Here is a 26,147-nt window from a genome sequence, read left to right as displayed (position 1 = left end):
CAAGAGAGAGCTTTTGTCACGAAACTTAATTCTAAATTAATCAATTAATTAATACATTAATAACCATTAATAATATTTTCACTCAAAAATAATCCGTTATTATTAAACTTTTCTATTAATATTTCACTCCAAAGTCTTAGTTAATAAATATCTCAAAAATAATCGAGACTAATAGAAAAAATAGTTATTGAGCACAATGAGCATTTTAGTTCACTTAGAATACACTTTTTTAAAATAAAAAAAAAAAAAAATTAATTATTACAATAATGAACAGAGATAAATTTAATTAAATATTGAATCACACATCGACTATTGGTCTCGCATCCTCGGAATTATGATTCAATAAAATGTACGAGTCCTTAACAACTAGTGTGCGATGTTGTCCGTTGACGATAAACGACGATCCTCTTCTTATTGTTTTTTTCCCGAGTTCGATGGCTTCGTGCGTTGTAAGAACATTAGTGTACGCTTTTATAGTCATCGTACTTAAAACAATAATGCCGACTAGAATCAGACCGTATGTTATACACGGCACTGCGATATCCGCGAATGTCGTTGCCAAGTATATCCACCTTCTTATTGCTGGTGTTAATTCGTCAATGCCTTCTTCGATCCACATTATTGGAAATACGATATCCGGAAAATCTTTAACTGCTGTTATATCTGGCTGTCTTTCTACCTTCAGATTCAATTGAACTCGTACTTTTCCTTCGACAGGTACTCCGAGTTTCTATTGAGAACAAAAATATACTTAATTACTATTATTTTGATATCTTGTTGAATAATTCAATTATATAAATTTAATCATAGGATTTATCGATATTAATTATCAAACTTTTACTTCCGTTTATTCAGTTTTTAATTTACTTGAATCTTAAATTCAAAATTATGTAATTAAAAGAATTGATTGATTGAATAATTTATTTTATAAAAATTATATTTAGTTTTATTATAAAGTTGATTAAAAAAAATATTGTAATGAGGAGGGTCTAATATATGCGATGGTTAGTTAGGATTTAGAGAGGACTTGTGATCTCGGTGTTCAAATATTTCGTTTGCGGAAAAAAAAAGTTTGAATAATCTCTACGCGATTAATCTATTAATTCTTAGCCTACTGAAAATAGAAGCAATAAATCGATTGGTGAGTTTTTTTTATGAAAAATTTAAATTATTTTTAGAGGAGATCGCTATAAAAATAATAAAAGGAATTTTTTATATTTAATTTGATAAGAATAAAAAAAATTTTATTTGATATTTTTTTAAATGAGAACTTGGGGCGGGTTGTTGAGATTTTTAAAAATTAGCCATAAAAAAGGCCGTAAAAAATTAACGATTTAAAAAAAAAGGTTTAAATCCTTACGGGCTGAATTTTAAAATAAGTTTCGTGTAATTCTGGCACTGGTTTCAATCCCACGACCGCATCTGTGAGCTTTTGGTCAGCTTTATAAAAGTGTGGAAATGACAAATAAACTGGTGCGCCTGGAAAATAAAATTATATTTTTTATGAATTTTTAAAAATATAAAAAACGTACTTAAGTACTTGGCAACTATTTTACTCGTGAATAAATAAAACGATAATGGTTAGCGTGAATTTATAAATAAATAAAAAGAAAAAAGGATCAATAAAATGTCAAGAGAAAAAAATGATAATATTTTTTTCCAGTTTCTCACAAAAAAGAGATCTAAAAATTGAGGTAGGGTCCGAAGTCGATGAAAATAATAAAAAAAACCAGAGTTGAAACGGTCAACGAACTTGAAACTAGCCGAAGAATTTGTAATTTAAAAGACAATTAAAATAAAATTATCAAGTTTAATGACTCACTGTATTGACAAGGACTGATATTCTGAAGACCCTTGAGTGGGCAACTCGACGGGTCATCTGGACAGAAACATTCATTGTCAGGCTTACTACCACTCGGTGGGTCAAACACATCATCAGTTGGCGTGTAAAGATCAGCATTTATTCCGGCCTTCTCAACAGGTCCTCTGTACTGAAGTGGTAGCACTCGACAAAGATCTTTGTCCCAAACGTGCACTATGTCTGCACCTGTACTGTCTCGCGGCGGGAAAAATGATCCTGCAACAAAAAAAAAAAATTATTTATCTATCCATTTAAAAAATGAATAAATAAATAAATTTTTAGTTCAATTACCTTCTGATGCTGTTATTGAATTACAAGGTTCATCTTCCCAATAAGGAAGACGGTCTAAGCCATTCAATTTGTTTATTAATCCGAATTGTTTCATATCAGTATGTCCTGTATAAATCGTTGATACTTCATCTAATGTGCCGTTTCTCTATAAATAAATAAGAAAATAAATAAAATGACAATGACGAGAAGAAATGAAAGTAAATAAACTGAAGTCAATAGAAATAAATCGTCTGAGAAATAATGAATAATAAAACATTAGGTACTTAATTACTTTAACGAGTGACGTGAATATAAAACATTGTTTTATGCTCTAGTCTAATGCTCTAAAAAGATTAATTGAAGGAGCGCGAAGGTTAATTTATCTGGCACTTAATATATTTTATTAACGGCTGAAGAAATTGAATAAGATGACAGTTAATGGATTAATTGATTGGTGATTTATTAGTGAATATATTTTTTACTGATAATTGATAAATTATTGGAAGACTTACGGCAAGAAGAAGACCCATTTGGTGCATGGGTCTGCGCGCTTTTGGAAAAAAACGATGAGCGATGCTGACCAGTGGGTCGTCGTAGCCAAAAACTAATTGCTGAGCAGTAATTGGGACAAAGGGTTTCTGATTCAGGCCACTTATAAACATTGACAGTCCGAAGTTTAGCAGCCTTGGCAAACTTTTACTTTGCGTTGTTAATGTCTGTAATATAAGGATGGATTTATTTGAAATTTAAATTTTACATTTAGGGAAATTAATGAAAGTTTGAAGTAAACTTACGAGAAGTGGAATATTTGGTACTAAAACTCGTAGATCTTTGTCTTTAGATAACTCCGGTACGAAATTTAATATTTTTTTGTGCTGATACGATACTGTTCCATTGTTGTGGAATACAATGTTTACTTTTTCCATATCTTCTCTGTAATTAATATTTAAATTTTTTTATTTTATTTTTTAAATTATGACTATCAAGTCTGGTCTAGACTTTTATTATTGTGAAGAGATAAAACATTTGAGATTAATTGAGATATATGTCAGTGATTAATTAAATATACGGGTTTATATTTTGAAGAGAAGATAAAATAATTATTTTTATAAATTTGTAATAAAAACCATGAGTTTTTATTTTATAAATATATAAAAAAATTGTTGAATTAATTTTTTTAATAACTCATTTTAATTCCATAGAAAGATTAATTTTTTTTTGTAATTTGTACTCTGATAAATAATAAATGAGAAATAAATTGTATCAATGACCTTAAACTCAAGTTATAACAATTAAAGTTACATTAACAATTACAGAATGAGCATAATCGCGTGCAGTTTTTTAATTCCGCGTAATTATTTTTTATGGTAGTGAAATATTATGGTAATACTACAGTTCGTATTTATATATACCACAATTAGGTCATACAAAAATAAAATAATATAAAAATTCACCGAATATTTAAAAAATATTTGCTAATTGTCATTTACGAGTGAGTAAAGTAATTTGCGACCTAGAGAAGGTCGTATATTTTAACGAGAAAGTACGATTAAACATTGCGCTTATGATTCGACACGGCAGATGAGAGACAAGTGACCATAACTGTGCAATCTATGTAATATAATTGTTGGCTTATGATTAAGCGTAAATTTATTATTATATTACATTAGCTACATAATTGCCAGCATGCCAGTATGAGCTACTGCCGTGATATTTAATCATTATATTGTTGTGAAAGCATCAATTTAATCAACTTATTTTAAATTCTTATATTATTATTTACAGACGAGAAACTAGGTGAATATCATTAACACTAAATCCTTAAAAAACATCACTCATTTACTTTATTTTTGCAATTGCTATCATTTAATTATGCCTCAGACCAATTAAATTACTTGATTTCTTTAACCACCTCAGTAATTCTTGGAAAATAAATTATTACTAAAGTACAGTAGGCAAAAAAAAATAATATGATTTTTAATGAAAAATTATGATCCGTAATGAGCAATTAGTGGCCAATTAAAAAATCACTATCTGTAATTCAACAATTTTAATTTAGAAGTAATGAATAAAATTTATCTACCTATTATTGGTAATGCTAAATAGTAATAAATAATTAATTATGCTGAGGGAAAATAGTAGATTATGCACTTCGGGAGAAAAGTAGGAGATTACGATCCGCATAATTTGTCGCCCGAGCTCTAGGTGAGAAAAAGTCGAGCTTTTTTTTTTAAGTAGCGGGAAAATTTAAATTTAAAATTATCTGTATCATGCTGACAAATTTTTGATATAAAAATATATAAAGTAGAAGTATCATTTGTGGCCGCTGTTCTACTTTTGCACTTTAGTACTTTAGTACTTCTCGAAAATTATCAATAAATTAAATTTCCCAATCAATAAATATTTTTTCTCAGTAATTTTTGATAAACTTCTTTTTGTCCAAAAAAAAATTTTAATAAAAAATTCATATATATAAATATATTTAAGATATAAATATTAGCATAATAATATTGCAAAATACTTGATGAATTTCATGATAATGTTATTTAAAAGTCTTATATTAATTAACATTTTTAACGAAGTTATTTAATCGATCATAAGATAAATAATATAAGCGTTCTATTACAATATATATGAAATGTTGATAAACATACTTGAATAAATGTTTATCTAATATCTCTGATTCTCCAATTAGCCAACAGCTTTAGTTAAAAATAATAAATATATATATATGTATATGAATATATGTCTCCATATAAACTTTAGTGTGAATTGATCGGTTCGATACACAAGATTGAATCATGGCCTATTATTACATGGCACTATTACACAGCATTGCATACTTTTGAAGATGTAATAGCTCTCGTAATACACAAATATATACATATAAGTACACACATTTAACTTATTTACAAGTTAGTATCGACCTGTACCACGAACTTCCGTATTATATCGTAGAAAGCTAAAGTATTTGCATACCCACCTCGACCACAATAGGACTTAATATTTAATTTTATTTAATGGCGGCAATTTAGTCTGTTTAAATACGCAATTACTCTTTTAATTATTTTTAATATGCTAATTATGGGAGTTTTAATCTTTTTTTTGTGGAGATTAGGTAAAGTGAGATAAATTCATTGAGATAATAAAGAAAATTAAAGTAAACAATTAACTTATATAAAATTGTGCAACAATGCAATAAAAATGTCATGTCGAGGGCAACTTTTACTTTTTTATCTTGAATTGTCTTCTCATCAAAATCACGTGAAAGTGATATATGTTGACTCGACGGAATCCTTTTGTCATACTTATATTTATAAAACTTACCCATGACTTTCCTGAATTTCATGTTTTTTCTTTATCAGTTATGAGATTTTTAGTGAAATAAAAAAATTACAAGGATCACGTCGTTTATATTTTTTTTATAAAATTTAAAAAAAAATTTTCAAATCTCGTAATTTCATCTTTTGATATCTAGTCGGGTTGATAAAAAAATATTTTATGATTTCCGCATCTGCAAAGAGACTTTCGTGTTTACGTCACCGAGTTGATATGACGTTGAATTGTAAAATAATTTTTAAAGCAATTTTAAAATCATTGAGGGAATAAAAAAATTTAATAAAATAATTTAGTCTGTGGTTAATCATGTCAGTTACGCATGGAAGCTCAGAATTACAATTTTAAACATTCTACAGACGTGTGTTGTTTTACTAAGACAATAATTTAATAAACAATAACAATAATAATATAGAGTTAATAGCAAGTTAAATAATATATCATTGTTTAAATGGATATTTAAATTGTAATGTAATCGTCTGAACATAAATTGTTTGAATAGAAAGTATTGAAACACGTCGAGTATATATATATATATATGTATATATGTATGTACTTATATTTATGCACTTAACCCTGTATAATTTAATATTAGATAACAAAATTATCAGGTCACCGTGCCACTAGTACCAGCACTTGTGTTTTGCGAATTTTTTTTTTTTTTTTTTTTCTAAATACTTGAAGATTTTATTTAGTTTTAGTGGCCGCAATAGAAACTTATCGCTAAGGTTTCATTTAATTTCAATAAAATTTAAATAATTAACTAGTCATGAAATAAAATTAAATTTTAAAACCCGGAAATTCGAATTTTTATGAAAAAACATTTGAAATTTTTTTTTTTTAAATTACATGTTGGGTCAATCAAATTGACGCTTATGATCAATAGATTCTTATAATATTTTTTTCAATGGCTCAATTTTCTGAAAAATTTAATTAAAGCCTAAAAATATCCCCTTTGAAAATAACAGAAAATTATTTAGACAGTATTTGACTTAAAATTCAAAATATAACGAATGTTACGATTAATTATATAACTTAATTTTGGAAAAAAATTTATTAGACAGGACAAAAAAAAAACTTGTAATTTTATTTTTAAATTTTTGTAATAAAATAAAAATTTACAAAAACAAATTTTAAATATAACGCGGAAGAGAAAATTCCACACGCGACCATCATCGACAAGTGGTCTTTGCTTTAGAAATTCACGTCAATTTTTTTTTATAGCGGAAAGACAGAATTGCCGCGATTCACACACTTACATATTAATATAAACATACTTATATTTATCTACATACATACATACATATTAATATATATTTATATAATTTTTTGCAGTAATTTTTATGGCATTACGTGTTTCGCGGCTATAAAAACACCTCGCGCTAGACAGGAGAGTGTTTGCGTAGATCTTACGTATGGGAAAACTATACAACAGCTCTATATAAACACAAGATACTATATTATATTTTATAATACATCAGGGATGATTGCCTAGACGTTGAACATAAATACATGACAACTACATATCATATAAATTTAACTAGTGTAGTGCGATGTAATGTAATACAAGAGTACTGCATTCATACTCTCACTTTAAGACTTCTGGACTTTAACTCTCGTACAAAGAGGATTATTACTTTCCTTTGGAATTAGATATTATTAGATACTTTTTCTTATCCATTATTATATTTTCTCGTTTATTGAATTCTTACCAATCCAATAGATATTTAATCATAATTACTATTACATCACAGTAATTGAAGAAAAAAAATTGATTTATTTTAAAATGAAATGAGGTAATTGTTTACAGTCTTTAATTAAATTTTTTTTTATTATTATTCATTTAATCCTTCGTCTATGATTAACAATTAATTAATAAATTATTATTTTTTATCGTGATGTCATTTAAATAAAGGTTAATCTATGTTAATATTTATTAGATGTGATTGTAGGTCTAGATTATTTATAAAAAAAATTTTTTTTTATTTATGTTAATAAAAAAAAGTACCAAGGTAAAATAAACAAAGTATTTTTCTAGTGATGGCTTACGAGAGTTGACGTATTAAATAACCCTGGGAATCCCTCAGGTAATAACTCATAATAATAATTTTAATATTGTGGACATTGTGAAAAGGTAATTTGAATTTTATTCAAGTGCACTGTAAATTACACCACTACAATCTTAATTTTATTGTTATTATTACTGTTTATTATATTATTTAAATTGCGGGTGGCCTTATTTATAAATTCATAGGGAAATTTTTGTTGTTTTTTTTATAATTTATATTTATTTATTTTTTTTCTTATGGATGCTTACTCGGGTCTGCTATTTAACAACTTCACGCACTTGCATAGGATATAAATTTAAAAGGATCGGGTATAAATTCAAAGTCAACGTGAAAATATATCAGAACACGTACTTGAGACACCAGGAATTTTTTGACGTTGATTTATTGTAGCTATGATTTATTTTTACATAAAAAATAATTTTTTGTTTTCATGAGAAACAAAAAATCGTTTGAAAATTTTCAATTTTAGAATCACGATAATATTTATTAAATTTACCGGAAATTGAAACTTACGTACGCGATTTTTTTTATACAGAAATACAAATTTTCTAATTTTTTGAGCAAAAAAAAACAATTTTGAATTAAAAAAAAAATTTCTGGGTTAAAATTTTGAAAAAAATAAAATAAAGTAACTTACCGGTAAACAAAAGGACCAACTTCCTCAAGTTTTGGTTTCTTGTTTAAATTTAAAAAATCATCAGCATTAGTAACATTGAATATATAAACTTTGGTAAGCCTCACTACCCCAGGTTTTTGCCAGTATTGAAAAGAGAGTGAGCCATTCCATAGCCTTAATTGCTGCAACAAATAAAAAATCAATTTAATCAGACAATTAACTCCCCTTAATTAAATAAAGTAACTAATTAAACTCTTACTTGATTACTATAATTATTAATTTCGCGATCAATTTGAAATACTATTGAAACAATAAAAAATTTCATAATGGATTTTAAAATATGCAATGTGAAAGTTTCCGGTGTGCAAATGTTATAGAAATATTATCGTAATAAATTCAAATAAAACCATAGTACAAATATCCTTTCACTGTTATTTATCAATATTTGTTGATTAATTATTAACGTACAGTCAATACTATTATTTATATCCTTTATTATAATTATACACTATTTCAATGGACTTGAACTTTTTTTCTTTCATACGAAATTTTTCAAATGACTCTGCAGCTAGCAGGCAATTTAAAATTTTCGGATTTTTTTTCAACAACTCAATTCGAAAAAACGAAAAAAACTAAAAAATGCACAAGTAGAAAATTAAAAAATCTATAAGTGCATTTTTTAAAAATATTTTTTTTTTCATAATTTATCGGTTTGAAGAAAATTTAAAAGTTAGACCTCGGCTAGCTTCGAAATCATATTTTTCAACCAACCGAATTCTATCAATTATTTCACTGTCAATTAAATATTTTTATAAATAAAATACAAAATTTATTAATTATTAATGACAATGATTAATTGAGTAATAAATTATTTATTTTTTTCGATATAAAAAAAAAAATATAAAAAATGAATGATGCACTAAAACTTAAATAGATAATTATTTTTTTTTGTAATATTAAATATCATACTTACTCTTAAAATAACGTAATCGACCCAAGGTATACTACAAAGAATAATGCCAATAGCTAATGCCAATAGGCCAAATAGGATAGCAGCAATTCTACCTGTAAAATAATTGAAACAAAAAATTTATGGATTTAAAAACATTTAATGTTATGGCATACTTAAATACAATAAATAGTAATTACAAAATACAATGACTTCATGTTAGCGGATAAATAACAACAATAAAAATTCTAATAGTAATAAATAAAAATAAATGTACAGAGAAGGGTCAGCTCGGTTTTTTTTTCCGCTATAATAGTAGCCGTCCTAAAGATTTTTTTCTTGTTGTCTGGTTTAGCAACCGTCGAATGAATTATTGAGATTCGACACTCGTTTATTATCTATCATTTAAATGACGACAAAAGAAAAAGAGATGTCACTAAAATTTTTATTTATTTTTTTTGTTACGAAACCGTTTGAACTTTCAACTATTACTACACATTATTCCTACTATTCTATAACTAATTTACATAAAAAATTACTTTTATTTATCTTCAATAATTTAAATACTATTTAAATCCCACGTTTTTTAAATAAATTTAAATTATATTATTTTTTATCTTCATTTTCTTATTGACTGAAATTCGCCGGTTTCAATTAAATTATTTTATATTTTATTCATCAAATATTTTTTTTTCCTACACAGCAGACCGGAAATAAAATAGAAAAGAAATGCCAGAGGAAACAATTCTAAGAAATCAGAGCTATAATTTTCTCCGTACATGCGTGTAGAGTAGAAAAAAAAATGGGTAATTTTGATTAAACGCAAATGGCGTACTTGGTTGTGTGTATATTTATAGTGGATAATTTAGCATCCGACAAACTTTAATTCTCAATGCTTACAGCTAATTTCCGATGCCAATACCGTGATATTAGAGGTAATTGACAAGGTTCTGAGACCTTGAAGTCATTTGTTCCGCGAAATTTGGATGTCAATGACTCGTTTAAAATAAAAAAAATTTTTAAATTCAAAAATAAAATAATGGCAATAAATAATAATTAGTGTACTAATATTCTGACCAGTGACATTGAAGATGAAAGCAAAAGTATACGTAATATATAATAACTTATGATGTAATTTTAAAACCCAAGTAAAACAAGTTACAGCACTTCTTTATAATTTAACGAGGAATGAGGATTTTTTTTCTTTTTTATTATTTATTTTCCACTTAATAGAATTTTTTTTTCGACAAACTTTATACAGATAAATTACATCAATTTGCTGTAGTGATTAGAAAGAAAGTTAGATTAGAAAACGTAACATGAGAAAGTCTGTGTTAATTATTTTAAAGAAAATGTTCAATTATTTCTGATCTGTTGTTGAATTTTTTTTGCCGAAAAAATGGCGGTTTTTTTTTCTACGGTTAAAAAAGCGTTTTGGACTGAAGACTAATTAATCTCAATTACAAAAAATAAAACTGTAAATTAAGAAAAAAAATTTTTTGAAATAAATTTAGGACATAGAGACCGTTACTCGAATAGTATTTTTGCACTGGATATTAATAAGCCTACGGTTTTTTTAAGTCAAAAGAAGACATATCTGATAATAGTTACTGTTATAGCTTAATGACCTACTAAGTGTACTTGATTCGCGTTCTCACATCCTACTTCGGTCCATTATACCTCAATTATCATTTCATTTTTTGTAAATAACTCCAATAATATTTATTTTATTATATGATATTTGTTATCTACTTTAACTTAACACATAGTACAGCAAATTCTATTTACATTACTGTATTTTGTATTTCAAATACTTCTTTATTAATAAATTCAAAAGTGTCCGATAAATTAAATAGAATTTTTTTCTCGTGATAAAAAGATTTAAATAAATCTTTGATGCCAAATTAAACGAGATCTTGACCTAAATTAAGTAAAACAGTAATAATGTCCTGAAAAATAAATAAAAAGAATAAAATTAGGTCAGCCACCGATATCGGAGATTGCATAAGTTTTATTTCACTCGTAATGTACCGGTGTCCAGTGCAGTATCAGAATCTGGAGAAATATATATGTATATATATAAAAGCGGGTGTAGCTGCTGCAGCATACGAGATTTTATTCTAAAAGACATTAATGTTACTGCAACTTAAACTGTTATACACGAGTCATTACACGACAGGAAAATTGCGCAATCACTAGCACCGTGATCTCTCCTTTTGCGTTCTGTGCCATTGGCAAATCATCGCTGCGTTTATTTCTTAATCTGGCTAAAGGACTAAATTAACATCTTTAAATACAAGATAGCCATTTAATGGAGATACTGAAAATATATTAATTATTTAATTAATCAGGAGATCGAAATTTGAATAAATTATTTTCGTAATGACAGGGAATTTGCGGTAATTGGTTATGGGAAATTCCAAGTAAAAATTGGATACTTGAACTTTGCATGGTAAAATTTGACCGTGAATCGTGACAATGAAATGGAGAAAAAAATGATTAATGGGTTTTATGCCTGAAAGAATCAATTGTTTAGCTTGTCTGCTTAAATTATAGCTTTAATGTCTCTATTACAATCTCCTGGCATTTCTTGGACGTATGCCATTGACCCTATCTCACCTGTCTCAGATATCACGTTTCGTAGGAATATCAAATATATTATTTTATCCACAAGTTATTCTCCATATTTTAGTTCATTAAAAATAAAATTAAAAATTTATTTTAATCCATTTTCATTACTGTCAATTTAAAAGTACTATCAGAATTTGAATTTTTGTATCTTCTATTTTTTTTTAATTCAAAAAATTTGGAATATTATTAAAGTTTTATAAAATTGAAATTTTTAAATTTCATATTTATTTTTTTCCCAGAATTATCACTAATTAATTCATAACTTTCATAATTACATAAATTTTAATATATAATATTTAAAATTATTTTTTTTTTTCAATTACAATTAAAAAAAAATTAATCGATACAAAATTTAAAAATTTCAAATTAATAAAGATTAAAGTTAAAGAGTAATGTCAAAAATGGGTTAAGTAGTATTTTGTATAGATTATAAAATAATAATTTGCATAGATAATAATATTTCCCATGGTGATTATGACCACAAAATAATCCATAGTAAAATATAAAATAATTTTAAAAATTACGATAATAATAAATATTTAAAAGAAATCCGTGGGCATGAAGTCAATGCGGAAATAAATAAGAGGACATTAAAGTAGGAATTATTTTAAACAAGCGACGTACGTACGAGCTGGATAAACCGCAAAAAGACGAAGGTGAATATGCCGCAAATAATAGCTTTAATCTTACAAAGTATAGAGTTGTATATACAATACGAAAAAATTTAAAAGAAGAAATGAGAGATGAGCGATGAGAAGCGAATAAACACCATGGGGATAGTAGTTAATGATCTTCATATGTCCCGTTATGATTTATGAATTTTAGAAATTGCATCTGACATATGCTGACATGAGCTCATTCGATGAATATGTTTATATTTTTATATTAAAATACTTTCTATCACCTGCAGTCTCATCGACGTCATTACTAATTTTTTCATCTCAATAGCTGGGGATTGTAATTTATCAGGGAAAATATTCCAAACGATCTTGTAGACCTTGGGGCCTTAAGCCAGAAAAATAATTTAAAAAGAATCAAACCTCGGACCTTCGATGCTCTGCACTGTCCAATGGAAAGTTTTCAGAGGCTACTCTGGTACATTATCAAGGGCACGAAAATTTTTTTTAATTGTCTTGTCTCGTTTATCTGTGGCCTCTAAACTTATGTAGTTGAAAAAAGTTTTGCGTGACTAACGAGCTGTTTGCCAGAGAACTATACAGACTGTCATTATCCTTTAGAGCTTTTTTCTTTATCTCAACATCTTTTATCTTTTATTTTATACTTGCTTCAATTGTAATTTACAATATAAATGCTCCAGGGGGAATCACTTTGAGTTAATAGTATAACCGACCGCCATCCAATCTGATTTACCATTCAACGGGAAGATAAAATAAGATAATTGTTAAGAGGATATGAATAATATACCAGTGGTTTAACTTTGTTAATTAATTTTTTATCATTTTTTTTGAATAATTATTTTATATAAAAATTTTGATTCAAGTCTTGGAATATTTGATTGGAAAATTCTATAAGATATTATTTATAAAAAAGTAAAATATAATTTTATCGTCGGATTTTAAATTTTTTTAAGAAAATTTAATTTTTTCCTGATTTTTTAAACCTCTGGTTTTATAGAATTTTTTTATCCACTTGGGCTATAAAATCCAATATAAAATATATTATAAACCCGTATCTTATATAAGCTTTAATTTAATACCCAACATAAAATTTCAGAAAAAAAAAAATTTCATCTCAAATAAATCCTAAAAAAGTAAAAAAAAATTTCTGTAAAAATAAAAATTCCTGGATTTGAAAAAAATTCATTATATTTCTGTCCATAATGTCAAATTTTCATTTAATACAATTGTTAACAAATAAATAAAATAAAAACTGCATCTGACAGTCGGTGAACTTAATTTAGATCATTTTACTGACGCGTATCAATTAGAAAGCCTCTAACTCTTTTAATAGACTAGACAATTCCCTGTATCACGAACATTTGATCAGTGAATATTCCAACAGTTGATCATGATCACTGATCAGTTTTAATGGATTATGGTCATGCGAATTTAAAAGAAAGATGAAGATGATTTAGCAACTTTGTAATCAAAAGTCGAGTGAACGAGACCGAGGAATTCAGTTATAGAATCTTGAGAGCAAAAAATAAAACAGATGAACATTGAAACCGGTTGCTTCTGATTGATAACCCTTGCAAGTCTTATTTTGTTGCTAATTATTTTCACCGCAATTAGATTATTCTATTTACTCATTTTATTACTTTTGAATTCTGTTAAAAATTTAAATAACTGTACTCATTAAATTATTATTATTAACACAGTTTAATTAATCCAATTAAATTTAACTATCAAATATATAATTTAATCTTCATTATAAATACATTAATTACCGTAAAATAATTAATTTTTAGTTTCAAATATTTAATTCAGTGTAAAAAAGTGTCATAGTCATCACGAGAATGTAATTTATTTTTTTTTTATTATATTATAAACTTGGTGAATATAATGTCAGAATATTTTAACGTATCACGAGTGAAAACCAGTCTTACAAGCATTTATAGAACAGGATACCCGTCGACCTATTGAAGCATCTTCAGCTGCAGCTGTTGCTACTTCAAATGCTTTTGCTGTTACTTGTTACGTACTAATACTAATGCTCATATACTTGTTACATTTTTTGTTCTATAAACTTCTTTTATACCAACAAAACATGTTCTTAATTATATTAAAGAGTGTGTAGATGTCATTCAGAAGTCAGAGTAACAGAATAAACACTTGCAAGTGATTGGATGATTTAATTTAATGCGTCTCGGTTACCTACTGACTGACATTCGTGTTTATCAAAATTTTTCTGATATACGCGATATATTCTGTAGGACAATATATTTATGGATAGATGTGTGTAGATAGATATAGATATAGATATGCAATAAATAAAATGTGGGAGGAGATCCCGGTTTCTTCGTCGTGTAAAATATTTATCATCAGTTCTGCTTCATCGTTACGAATTTATTCAGGTCAGATTTACTGTAACAGTACTAGGCAAACCACTTTGATAAAAGAATTATAGGTGTAATTTTATTAAAAATTAAAAATTGAATCTGCTGTACATTGAACTAGTTTGCAATATAATTATATAGCATTTAAGTTCGCAAGGTTTCGAAGGCCGAAAGTGTTGATAGGTTTTAACATATTTGCTTGATTTAAAATTGCTTAAATTGCAACATGTACTAATCAAACCACATAAAGTGAATGTCAATAGCGATATTAGTATGTTGTAAAAACCTCTCTTAAATAATTACAAATGATCTAGATTTCGCCATGTGAACTATTGACAAATCTTTAGTAAACAGATACGTGTGACATTCACGGTTACTTGATTAATTTTTTATTTATTTTACTTTTAGCAAACAGAAAAATTAACAATAATTTATTTAATGTTGACATTAAATTAGTGTTTTCAAGTATGAGATATATTTTTATGAGAAATTCTATGATAATTGTTTTGGTAAATATGCAGGTCGGGATTTAGTTTTAGAGAAATTTTTTTTTTGGGTTACGGGGATTTGAAAATTCAAAAATTAGCTCAATTGTAATTTTAGATCAAACTTTCCAATTCTCGGGAAATTCAAAAATTTGTATTTTTGAATAAAAATTTACTTTATGAAGAAATATTTGAACGTTTAGTTCAGACTAAAAGTTAAGAACTTTTGCTATTAATAGAAGACAATTTTTTCAGATAAATTTTTTAAAAAAATTTCTTTCTGTTCTGAATATTAAATAGAATACACAAATAAAAATATAAAAAATTTTGTTTTTTAGCCTTCAAACCCTGCATGATTTCTTAGAACATGACGTTGTTTGCTACCTTACCAAGAAGCGAATCAAAGCTAACAACCGCGAAAAAAAGGACCATTCAAAATTTTGTTTACATTTACATCGAAACGACTCAGTCATTATTTTTAAATAATTCAAATTTTTTAGCGGGAAAAATTTTGATTATCTTAAAAACAAATATTGTGACGGCTGCAATATTATCTTATATTTTTAATAGGTACTCTAATTATTTAATAAATGACGACCGAGCAAAAAAAATTTAAAACACCCGCCAAAAATTAATAAATAAATGAAACCCAAAAGTTTTTAAAAAAATATTGTTCTAGCTAAATGTTGAGCACTAATAGCTAAAGAAAAAAATGTATACATATATTTATAAAAAATGGAAAGAAGCTAAGTGGAGAGACCGGTTCGCATTTACGCACGAAAAGATCGGTTGCGTCTAGTCATTGGTCTTCCAGCATTATGAGGAATGCTGAGGAGTGAAAGTGATCTCAAAAATGTCTTAGTAGCTTCGATTACATGTACGTGCATGCAACTAAACAACACGTTTATAAATGCATGTATAATAGTATACATATATACATATATATAGATACATAGATGTAATCATGGTTTTTATCGGCAACACAACTTTACACCCTCAATATATCTATCGGCTTATTCGCTGTACCCGCGGTTTGAGCATTAGCACATATGAGTACACTAATGCACATTTAATGGTAATATGTGAGTCGAACCGATAGCAGCAGTGCGACTCATTGAATAATAGACGTTTTGCAACTTTTAGTAAAAATGTTTGGACAGGTGAGATTTTGTAATGCAGCCTCTACACATAGGTCACAAGGACGAATACATTCTTCTAGCATTCTAGATATTTTTATTTATCTTTTTCATTTTATAGATCTTATTTTTCATTTACTTATTTATTTTTATATTTATTATATCATATTAAATATGAGTATAAGTACAATTACGATAATAAGTATGAGTATATTTTGAAATACATGCGACATTCTCATTACTTTATTACTCATTACATTACATTAGGTCAGTTAAGTTATCTCTGTGATTTCTATTTATAGTTTTCTTCAAAGTATAAGACAGCTATTTTTCTTTTATTTATTTTTTTTTTTTATTTATTTATTACTGTAGTGGGTTAGAACAAGACAATTTTCTCTTTCAAATATCTGACAGTAAATGATTGTTGTTTTCTTTAATTAATAGATTCTTGGGAAAGGTCAGGAATCATACGATTAATTAATTATTTATTTTGATATATGTGATGACTATCGTTGGAGACTTTTACTGCCATTATTTATTTACTCCATAATTTTTTTTTTATTTTTAAAAAAATTTACTTTTTTATTAATTGTAATTTATACAAAATAATAATTAATTTTTTTTAATCAATCAATTTAGATATTTATAGAGCGGGTTCAATTTTACGATTTTCAAAAAAATTATCATATTTTGTTGTTGATCACGAACTTACATGATTTTATAAATGTCGCCGTTATTTGCCAGACTTCCTGATGGTTAATAAGCTTACAAGGTTACCATAGTATTTTAGAGGGGGACTAAATAAAAAATCCTAGGACTTTTTTTCATTATTTCTTGTTTTTTTGGCGCTAAATAATTTCATATTAATATGATCCAGACTTGAAAAAAAAAACTAATACGAGTAAAAATGGGCATTTATATTCAAAACATTTTTAAAAAATTTCAAGTGGCCCAGAATGCCCCATGTCCATATTGCCCATTCAAAAAAATTAAAAAAAAATTTTCAATAGCCCATTTTATCTCCATTATTAATTTGTCTTGATAAATACAAACATTACTCATATATTTAAGTTTAAATAATTTGTATGAGACGGAAAGTTGAAATTATCAATAAAAATTACAATGTAGGTACTTAGTTGCGACAACTCATAATTTTTATTTAAATAATGAATGATGAATGAGTTTACTTATTCAAACTGAGACTTAACAAGTCATCCGGACAACGTGACGTCTTATATATCGGGTATTTAGAAATAAAACGGAATTCCTCTTCTGGTTTTTTTGTTTGATTTGCTCAATCTTTTTCTGTGTACAATGACAAGGTACATGAGTGGACTTAGACTAAAGAGGAGTATAGCTTAGTGAGTTATGACCCACGAAGGTGACACGGTGAGAGATCTTCACTAACGACAACACATAATACTCTATTAATATCTCCTTATTATAAGTCCATTACCTACTCCATTAATGTCTAACAGAAATAGACTTTTTTTCCCACTTAATTAATCAGTAATCGGTCACCTTCAGTCTGACTTTGCTTCCAGATTTCTTGTCCCATTAAATTTCAATTTTTTTTAATAAAAAAAATTATTCTCAATTTACGATTCTTTCCGCCTTATTAATATTTTGTGTTTCAAAACAAATTAATTTTTTTCCAGTCAAAAATGTTGCTATTAATTAAAAAGTTTTTTAGTCTAGAGCGGATTATTATTATTATTATTTTTTTTTAAAGATTTCTCACAGATAATTTAATCAAAAAATAAATAAATAAATAAATACTTTGTTTTACGATTATTCTGGTTTTCTCGGTCGATTTATTACCTCAATTACGTCATATATATATAACTAACCGGCATTCAAAAAGTTGATCAGTACATTATTATGAAATCTACCTGTGGCTTACTGCTTTCCCTCAGTCTTGAGTCTTGATCATCAACTCTTTAACTTTACTTACATTATATATATTTATATATATATTGTATATTACTCAGAGGATCTGTATTTCTCAAAGAATAGGTCAAGGCTACCATCCTTCGTAAGGAATATAGTACACAGAAAAAAAGGATTTCTCAGCGCAAGAATTTTTTTCTCGCCTCAAAAAAATTTTTTTTGCTGTGAGAAAATTTTTGGCGCCAAGAAATCTTTTTTTTTGAATAGCAAAAAAAAATCCGTCATTAGATGAGATAAAAATGTTTACAGGAATTAGAATAACGTCAGTTAAAAATCATGCAATTAAATGTGAAATTTTTAAATTGATAAAAAAAGCGCTAAGGGTCGGTGGTCCAGTGAACGAAAGTACTCCATATTTAATTTATTGACACTTGATTAATCAATAAATTAAACAAAAAGTGAGTGTTGATTTACTGGCAAAGCCAGTGCAATATTAATAAAGCTCGACATTGATACAGATTTGCTTATCGCCGGCTTACAGAATTCATAAGTGAAAAATTGTATTATTTATAAAGTACACGTAATAAAAAAGCGCATAACTATAAATATTAAAAATAATAAAATGACCAACTATTGCAATAACGATAGTGTATTTACCGAGGCGTTATCTTTCATGATAATCTATACCTCTGAGTAAAACGAAACAGCTTAGTATTCTCAGCGCGTGTCATGGTTTATGAGCATAAGTATAAAAAGATGCTACCGAGGTGTGTATGAGATATTATTCACCGTCATGGAGCTGTACCAGAGATAAATTCAATCTTCTCTCATTATAAAATCTACGCGATATTAGTTCGTAATTCAATTATAATTACGATAATATATTTAGTATTTATTACTTTCTTTTATGTTCAGAATAAATGCCCCATTTTTCTCGATGTAATTATTTTTTAAATTAAACTCTGTACTGATTTATAATTATTTATTTTCTTTTTCATAAAAATCATAAATATTTAAAAAAATAAATAAACTCACCATGCCTCAGTTTTCCTTTTTTCGATATAAACATATTCATAGGTCGTGGAACACGTTCTGTGCACATAGTCTCTCCATCTTTCTTAGGCCTGATACCAAAAAGTGCATTTCTTCCAACTTTCATGTACTGTCTGCCCATTTTTTTCGGGGATCCGACCCCGAACAATGAAGTGATGAATTTCATTTTGCTTAGACAATTGTCCACGAAAAGTAAACACAACCAATAAAAATTGCCTCAAATCACCCACGATTCAAATCACAATCACAGTCTATTTACTTTTATTTTCATAAGCAAAAAATAAAATAAAATGTTCAACAGTCACTTGCCCGCGACAATTTAAAATCGCTTTAATTATTTCAATTTTTGAAAAATATTTTAATGTCAGCAATTACTCGGTCACTTAACTTGTTGTTGTTATTAAAACCACAAGCAACACAACTGAGATTATTATGTTATAATTGGTACGTAATGTGTTACGTGTCAATTGCATCTTTCACGTCACCTCTCCCAACATTGTTTTTATTACGACTCGTAATTTACATTCAATTTTTATAATTCAAACTTTAATAAAAAAAAACTATTATTAGTTTTAATATTTTTTTAAATTTTAAATATTTATAATAATATATACTGATTTTGAATAATTACTTTAGTCGTCTTCAGTAAACTGTTTCCGGTTTAACTCAAGATAAATATTTTTAAAATTTCTCACTACCTGTTTTTATATTTAACTTTACGTATCACATCAATATATATATATCTATATATATTTATTTATTTACTTTTTTTTTACTTAAATGTGTGATTTAGTATTTTGACTACACTTATCGTGTCTCATTTCCTTATATTGTATAAAATCTGAAACAAATAATATTTACTTAGTAAATTTTAAATTTCATTTTTAAATTTTATAAGGATAAATTTTAGAATAAAATATTCATTGAAAAAAAGATAATTGATAAATTAAAACACCAGACGATAAATTAATTTTTTTTAAATAATTTAAATATGTAAACAAGCAGCAAATAAATAATTTTTTTTTTAATTTAAACGAAATTTCGTAAAAAAAATATTTCAATAAAATTTTAATGCTTTTTAATCGCATACATCATCTTTTTATTTTTATATTTATAAATAATTATTATTATCATCATTATATTAAAACAAATTTTGATTTTGAAAAGTAATAAAATGAATGATAAAAAAAATGATGATTTAAAAGTGTTGAGAAAATGTATAACTAAGAGAAACACTTCTAAGTAGTCACTTTTTATACAGTCAGACACGAGAGCGTGTAATTAAACGTTTCAGAAAAATATCTTACTATATATATATTAACATCCTCATCATTACTTCAATATATATTTATATAAAACTCATAGAGATGAAACAAAATTTCCCTCTCCCCTTAATTAATATCATAAATTAATTTTACAATACGTAATCACGACAGAGTAATTAATCGCAAACAATAATTGAGAAAAAATATTTTAATACCAATAATAACTTTATCTTGTTAAATGGTAGCAAAAAATTAATATATGCTTCATACAAGTCTATCAATAATCAATAGCGATAATTACTTCATAAAGTAAACTATTCAATTATCTATGATTTAAAAAAAATCGCCACGTGGATTAAAAAAAAATGAATGGTCTATTAATGAAAATGAATTTTTATGCTCTGGTTAAGGTAAAAGTAGAGCGTATATTTATATAAATAAATATATACTTAATTAAAATATAAAAAAAAATATTTACAATTATTTATTAATATAAAATTGTGGGAAGTTAATGGATGACTGATTTTTTTACAGATGCTTAACATTTTGTCCTGGTTATCAACGAGTGACTCAAAGCAAGTAAATGGCAAATTTTACCGTATGGTAAATGCCTGATAATTCAGTTGCATGCCATCAATTGACAAGCCACAAGGAACCTTGACGTATACATTTTTCATGGTGGATAGTTCTCTCACCGTTATTGTTTACCGGTTTTACTATACACGCTTTTTATTCGGCCATTCACTTGATAGATCCGACTTCTTCTATCGTAAGTAATCGCATTTTTTTTTAATCAATCTGCTTATACATTCAATTCTAATCCTTATTTATTTCCATCCTTTAATAAACGCCGCAGTGGGATATTAAAAAAATATATATGAAGTATATACTATAGATAACCAGCTGTGAATTTGTCTAATAAATTCGCTAAAATATAAATTTATTAAATCTCATCTAATTACAAAAGAGGACGAAAAAATGTTTTATTAAAATGCAGCAGTAATAAATAGACATTATTTCTGAGTCATCAAAGACTCGGCTAGACTTCCGTTCATGAATAAACAACAATTTTAGCAATAAGTAATAATTACTAAATTAACTTTTTAAATTATTGTTATTCGTGAATTAACAATTAAATAATTTGAGGTGTAGTTTTTCAATAGTTTAGCAAATGAGATGAGAAAGGAGTTACTTTAGAGAATGACAGCATGTGTAGACTTACATAAGTTAGTCGAACGCTTCTTTGCGAGTTATAAGCGTTCCGCACTTGGTTCGTTATATTAACAGCCCGACAAGATTCAATCCGTCTTTATGTAACCCAACAACCAGCAACGGTTGCTCTCCTAGTCTACGGCAAACAGCTTTATATATATAATGTTATATACGTGTATGTGTACATAGATATATTACATGAAATTTCTCTATCTCTAACGGAAAAGCATGTGAGATGTTATATGGATCTTTTAAATATAAATAAAATATAGATCACCAGTAACTCGATACAAGGCGGGACAAGATCCTTGATCCTTATTTACATGCCTAGCGGTCATTTGTTTAGATGTTTAGACAATTTGTTCAACTAAATGTTTCTCTGATTCTCTGTACGATTATTGTTCTTGTTTACTGTACATCATTTGTAATGTTAATATTTTTTTTTTCGCATATCCTCATTAATACTGACAGTTAATGATTTTCTATTATTAATTGAAAATTGTTTAGTGAAAATGCAACAGTCTAGCAAATATTATATTTTATTAATGAAATTTAAAAAATATTTATTTTTTAATATTTTAATTTATTAAAATAAAAATAAACTAAAAGCAAATTTCAAAATTTTTTTGAAAACTGACACTTGATAAAAAAAATAATTAAAAATATTTTTATTAATTAATTCAAAATAAAAATTCACATGTTGCACTTTCATTAACAAAAACACTCACTTAAATTTATTAATTCACTTTATTTAATTTTATTTATTTGAATTGATAAAAAAAATCTGGCGGGAAAATTTGAAATAAAAAGTGATAACGATTCAGCAGCTGAATTTGAACTGTACGAAACAATAACATCGAAATGTTAATAAAAAAAAAAAAAAGTGTACGAGGACAGCGATCGAATCGGTAGCGCGCGGTGGACCACGGTGTGGCAAACACACCGGGTAGCAATCACTGACGGTGGCCCAACAACGTCGGGCAGCTCACCGACCCGCGAGCAACTCCACGAGTAGTAGGGAATGGCATTGCACTGCAGCGAAGAAATGAAACTAAAGATTGTAAGTGAGCAAAGCCCCAAGTACCCGCGAGAGTGGTACTACTCCAGAGTAAGCTAATATATACAAGACTAGTCAACTTACACATATGAATACTCTCAAGTCAGGTGTATTCGGGGCTTGTATTTCGCAAATCCATTTAAAAAAAAAATACATTATTTTAAAATAAAATACTTGAAGAAATGAAACTACTTTTTAACTTGGCATAAATTAAACTGACCTTCAAGTCAATCTTTCTCTCGATCGCCAAAATATCGTAACTTTTAAAACTGCACGAGTCCACCATTGATTTTATTTTATTTTTACCTTCGGGGCTTAAGCTAGAGTTCATTGTCACCAACTCAAAAATTATTCATAAAAGATTTGTCTTATTTTTTTTCTCTATTAGAATTAATAGGATTCAAAGGCCTTTGATTTCGTTTAAAAAAAATTTTTTCCGGTATTATAATTCAACTTGAGAATTCCCTAAAATTTATCATGAATTATTCATTTGCTTTTTTTGTCCATATCAAATTATTTATCAGATTAATCAAATTTATTATTTTTGAAATAAATCAGAAGGAAAAAAATAAATTTTAAAAATCATCAGCAATCGCAATTAAATTATTTAAAAATATCTTGTTTAGAAATAAAATTTAACAGAGTAATAAATAATAAACAGTTGTAAATAGATATTGTAATATAATATATTTAATATATATATGTATAAATAACTATATAAGTATATATGAGTAGTAGGAGCAGCAATTATCAGTACGTATGTACTTTCTGACTCGCATTCGATACGGTTGTATTATGCAATGGAGATCGTTGAAACATTACAGGGAGCGAGTTAGCATGAAAATTTTATAATCTCCGAATGCACAAGTAAATTTTATACGACACGAAATAAATAACTAAATAAAATAAAAAAAATGAAATATACTTTTAAAGACATACATATATGTATATATATGTACTTAACAAATATATTAAAAGTAACTTTTCACCCTGGTACGAGCAAGACAAGGTCTTGTAAACATCCGCTTGCTAAATTCCCAGTTTCGATAATTCCAAGGCTGACAAAAATAATATTGCATGCAACTTACATGTATTTATATGTTGACTCATTAATCTATAGTAGTTTAAAATTGCTCCATATTAATAATAAATATTATTTATACATATATTACTTTTCATGCATTATAATTACTGGCCGTGATTTTTTGTCTTGTTATTAATTTTTTTTTTTGGTTTTTTCTTTATTTTGAGACAATTATTATTAAAGCAGTTAATTGTAATCCCATTTATTTGTCGTTAAAAGGACGAAAAAGAAAGCCGCAACCTTGGCTTGTTGTCGTCTCAAGGAACTTAAGTGCAATTTTTTATAAATAATGTGAACTTGATTTTTAACTGGAGATTTTAAATTTTATCATTTTGATGACTAAATTTTTTTTTAGGAAGTTTAGAGTTTTAAAACAACTTTTTTTATTTACTATTAGTGGTATAAATTAAGTACATATTTTTTACCGCGATTTTGTTGTGAAAATTTTAAAAATACTTTTGGCGCGAAAAAAAAATTGATTTGAATTTAAAAAAATTTTTTTTACGGTAACAGTATGTAAAATTAAAAATCTCCAGTTATCGTTAGTTTTTATGTCTGACTGATAAATGATCTGATGAAAAAAGTCAAAAAATAAAATCGCGGTAACTTTAAAATAAATTATTATTTTTAAAAATTTAAATGTGTGTTCTTAAGTGAAGACACGGGTAATTATAGAAATAAATTCAGGGAAGTGGTCCATTATTAGCATACCCAATGGGTCAATCTTTAATCAGACTTATTTTACAGGACATACGAGTATTACTTTGCGCGAAATTTTTGAAAGTTCCTTCACCTCTGTCTAGACAAATAGAATAAAATGCCTGGACATTTGGGTCATTTGGTCCTCAATAAAAAATTTAAAAAAAAATCATGAATAAAATCCGAATTTTTATAAAAACCCACAAGTTTATTCATGAATGACCAAATGTATATCGTACTTACTTTCTGTATTCGTGCAGTAGACAGACAATTGTGATATTTATTTAAAAGATCAATTGTGGCACTAATTTTTAATTCACTTTCACATTAAAAATAGCTCCGGTTTTTCAAGTTTTTAAATAATTTTTTTAACCTTCACTTTCCTTCTTAAATTAATCGTGAAATAAAAGGCTGAAAAAATTTTATAAATTTAAAATAAATTTATATTTTATTCACAAATAATTTTAAAATCACAACCACTGGGTAAAAAAGTAACACATCTTAGTAAAAATAACTAAATAAATAAAAGATGATGACTATTGAAAGGGGTGCGTGCAAATGAAGCGATCTATGGAATGATCCGCGGATATATGTGCGCTGGTTGTGGATTTTTAAACACCACGACTCACCAACTACGTGTATAGTACGTCATCGGACGATAAAAGAAAGATGGAAAGGACACGACACCTTCAAATGAACAAGAGAAGGCGAGATGATACGCCGCGATGTGGAAGAATTAATAAATGGGCCAGGTGGTGGAAACAGAAATTGTACATTTGTTAAATAGAAAAAGACCGACATCCAGCATGATGATAAAGAAATAATTAAACAGAACCAAAAAAAAAATCCGTCCTCGATCTTTGTACTAGACATTACTACCGATTTATTTCTTTCTCTTCACTTCAATAGAAATACTTTCCATTGACATTAAGCACAGCCGATAAAGTGCAAATCATCAGTAAAAAAAGCGGAAATACTTCAAGGTGAATTTAATATTTTTGTTTAGTACCGCGAGACTAAACGAAGTTAATTAAATTTTTTAAATTATTAACAAATTTATATTTTACCAAAAGAATCTATTTATTTATTTATTACAAAAAATTATTAGCTGATGATAATTTTATTCACTTGTATTAAATTTCATCATCGGGTTTTATTTGTGTTTCCCATGAATTTGAACAAAGACTCAAAGGCTTTGAGGAACAAAGTGTTAAAAGGAAATAAAAAAAGTACTTTTTCACCCGTTAATGAGCGTATAATTTTTAATTCTACGAAAGCCATAATTTTATGATAATAATAATTATATTTTCAGGGGTTTTTGACACCGTGATAAAAAGTTATCATTTTAGTTTAATTTGAATATTTTTAAAAATAACCGTATGGTAAAGAATGAGGAAAAATATAAAGTCATTTTTATATGATAATTAATGCTATAAAATAAAAAATATTTTTAATAAATATGAGAATTGTAAACATGGTATGGCCTTGATCTGTAGGTTGAAGATGATCTTGCCTCTG

General features: G+C 26.9%; 1 protein-coding gene and 1 long non-coding RNA gene across 6 annotated transcripts in view; one reads left to right on the top strand and one right to left on the bottom strand.

The window, feature by feature from the left end:
- The window catches only part of LOC128667964 (uncharacterized), a 31,643-nt gene that overhangs the window by 3,311 nt on the left and 2,185 nt on the right, over positions 1–26,147 (top strand). Inside the window, exon 2 of the long non-coding RNA XR_008403858.1 lies at positions 21,112–21,346. This is a non-coding gene — a long non-coding RNA (uncharacterized LOC128667964). The remainder of the gene's footprint in view (positions 1–21,111; positions 21,347–26,147) is intronic.
- On the bottom strand, positions 5–25,194 carry LOC103575744 (scavenger receptor class B member 1). Of its 5 annotated transcripts, none has more exons than XM_053739907.1 (11): positions 24,873–25,194; positions 19,944–20,153; positions 19,295–19,856; positions 9,126–9,217; positions 8,174–8,334; positions 2,926–3,064; positions 2,644–2,847; positions 2,153–2,297; positions 1,823–2,077; positions 1,361–1,479; positions 5–730 (listed from the first exon to the last, which is right to left on the bottom strand). In XM_053739907.1, the coding sequence occupies exons 3-11, from the start codon at positions 19,476–19,478 to the stop codon at positions 299–301; spliced, it is 1,731 nt and encodes a 576-aa protein (XP_053595882.1). In that variant the 5' UTR covers positions 19,479–19,856; positions 19,944–20,153; positions 24,873–25,194; the 3' UTR covers positions 5–298. The 5 variants fall into 5 exon arrangements, with proteins under 5 accessions (XP_053595882.1, XP_053595883.1, XP_053595881.1 ...); XM_053739908.1 differs by lacking the exon at positions 24,873–25,194 and adding exons at positions 22,067–22,271; positions 22,518–22,652 and having other exon boundaries at positions 19,295–20,153; XM_053739906.1 differs by having other exon boundaries at positions 19,295–20,153.

The sequence above is a fragment of the Microplitis demolitor genome, chromosome 6 (assembly GCF_026212275.2).
Source record: "Microplitis demolitor isolate Queensland-Clemson2020A chromosome 6, iyMicDemo2.1a, whole genome shotgun sequence".
Lineage (NCBI taxonomy): Eukaryota > Metazoa > Arthropoda > Insecta > Hymenoptera > Braconidae > Microplitis > Microplitis demolitor.
The sequence above is the reverse complement of the archived record's forward strand: the minus strand, read 5'-3'. Positions and strand labels throughout refer to the sequence as shown.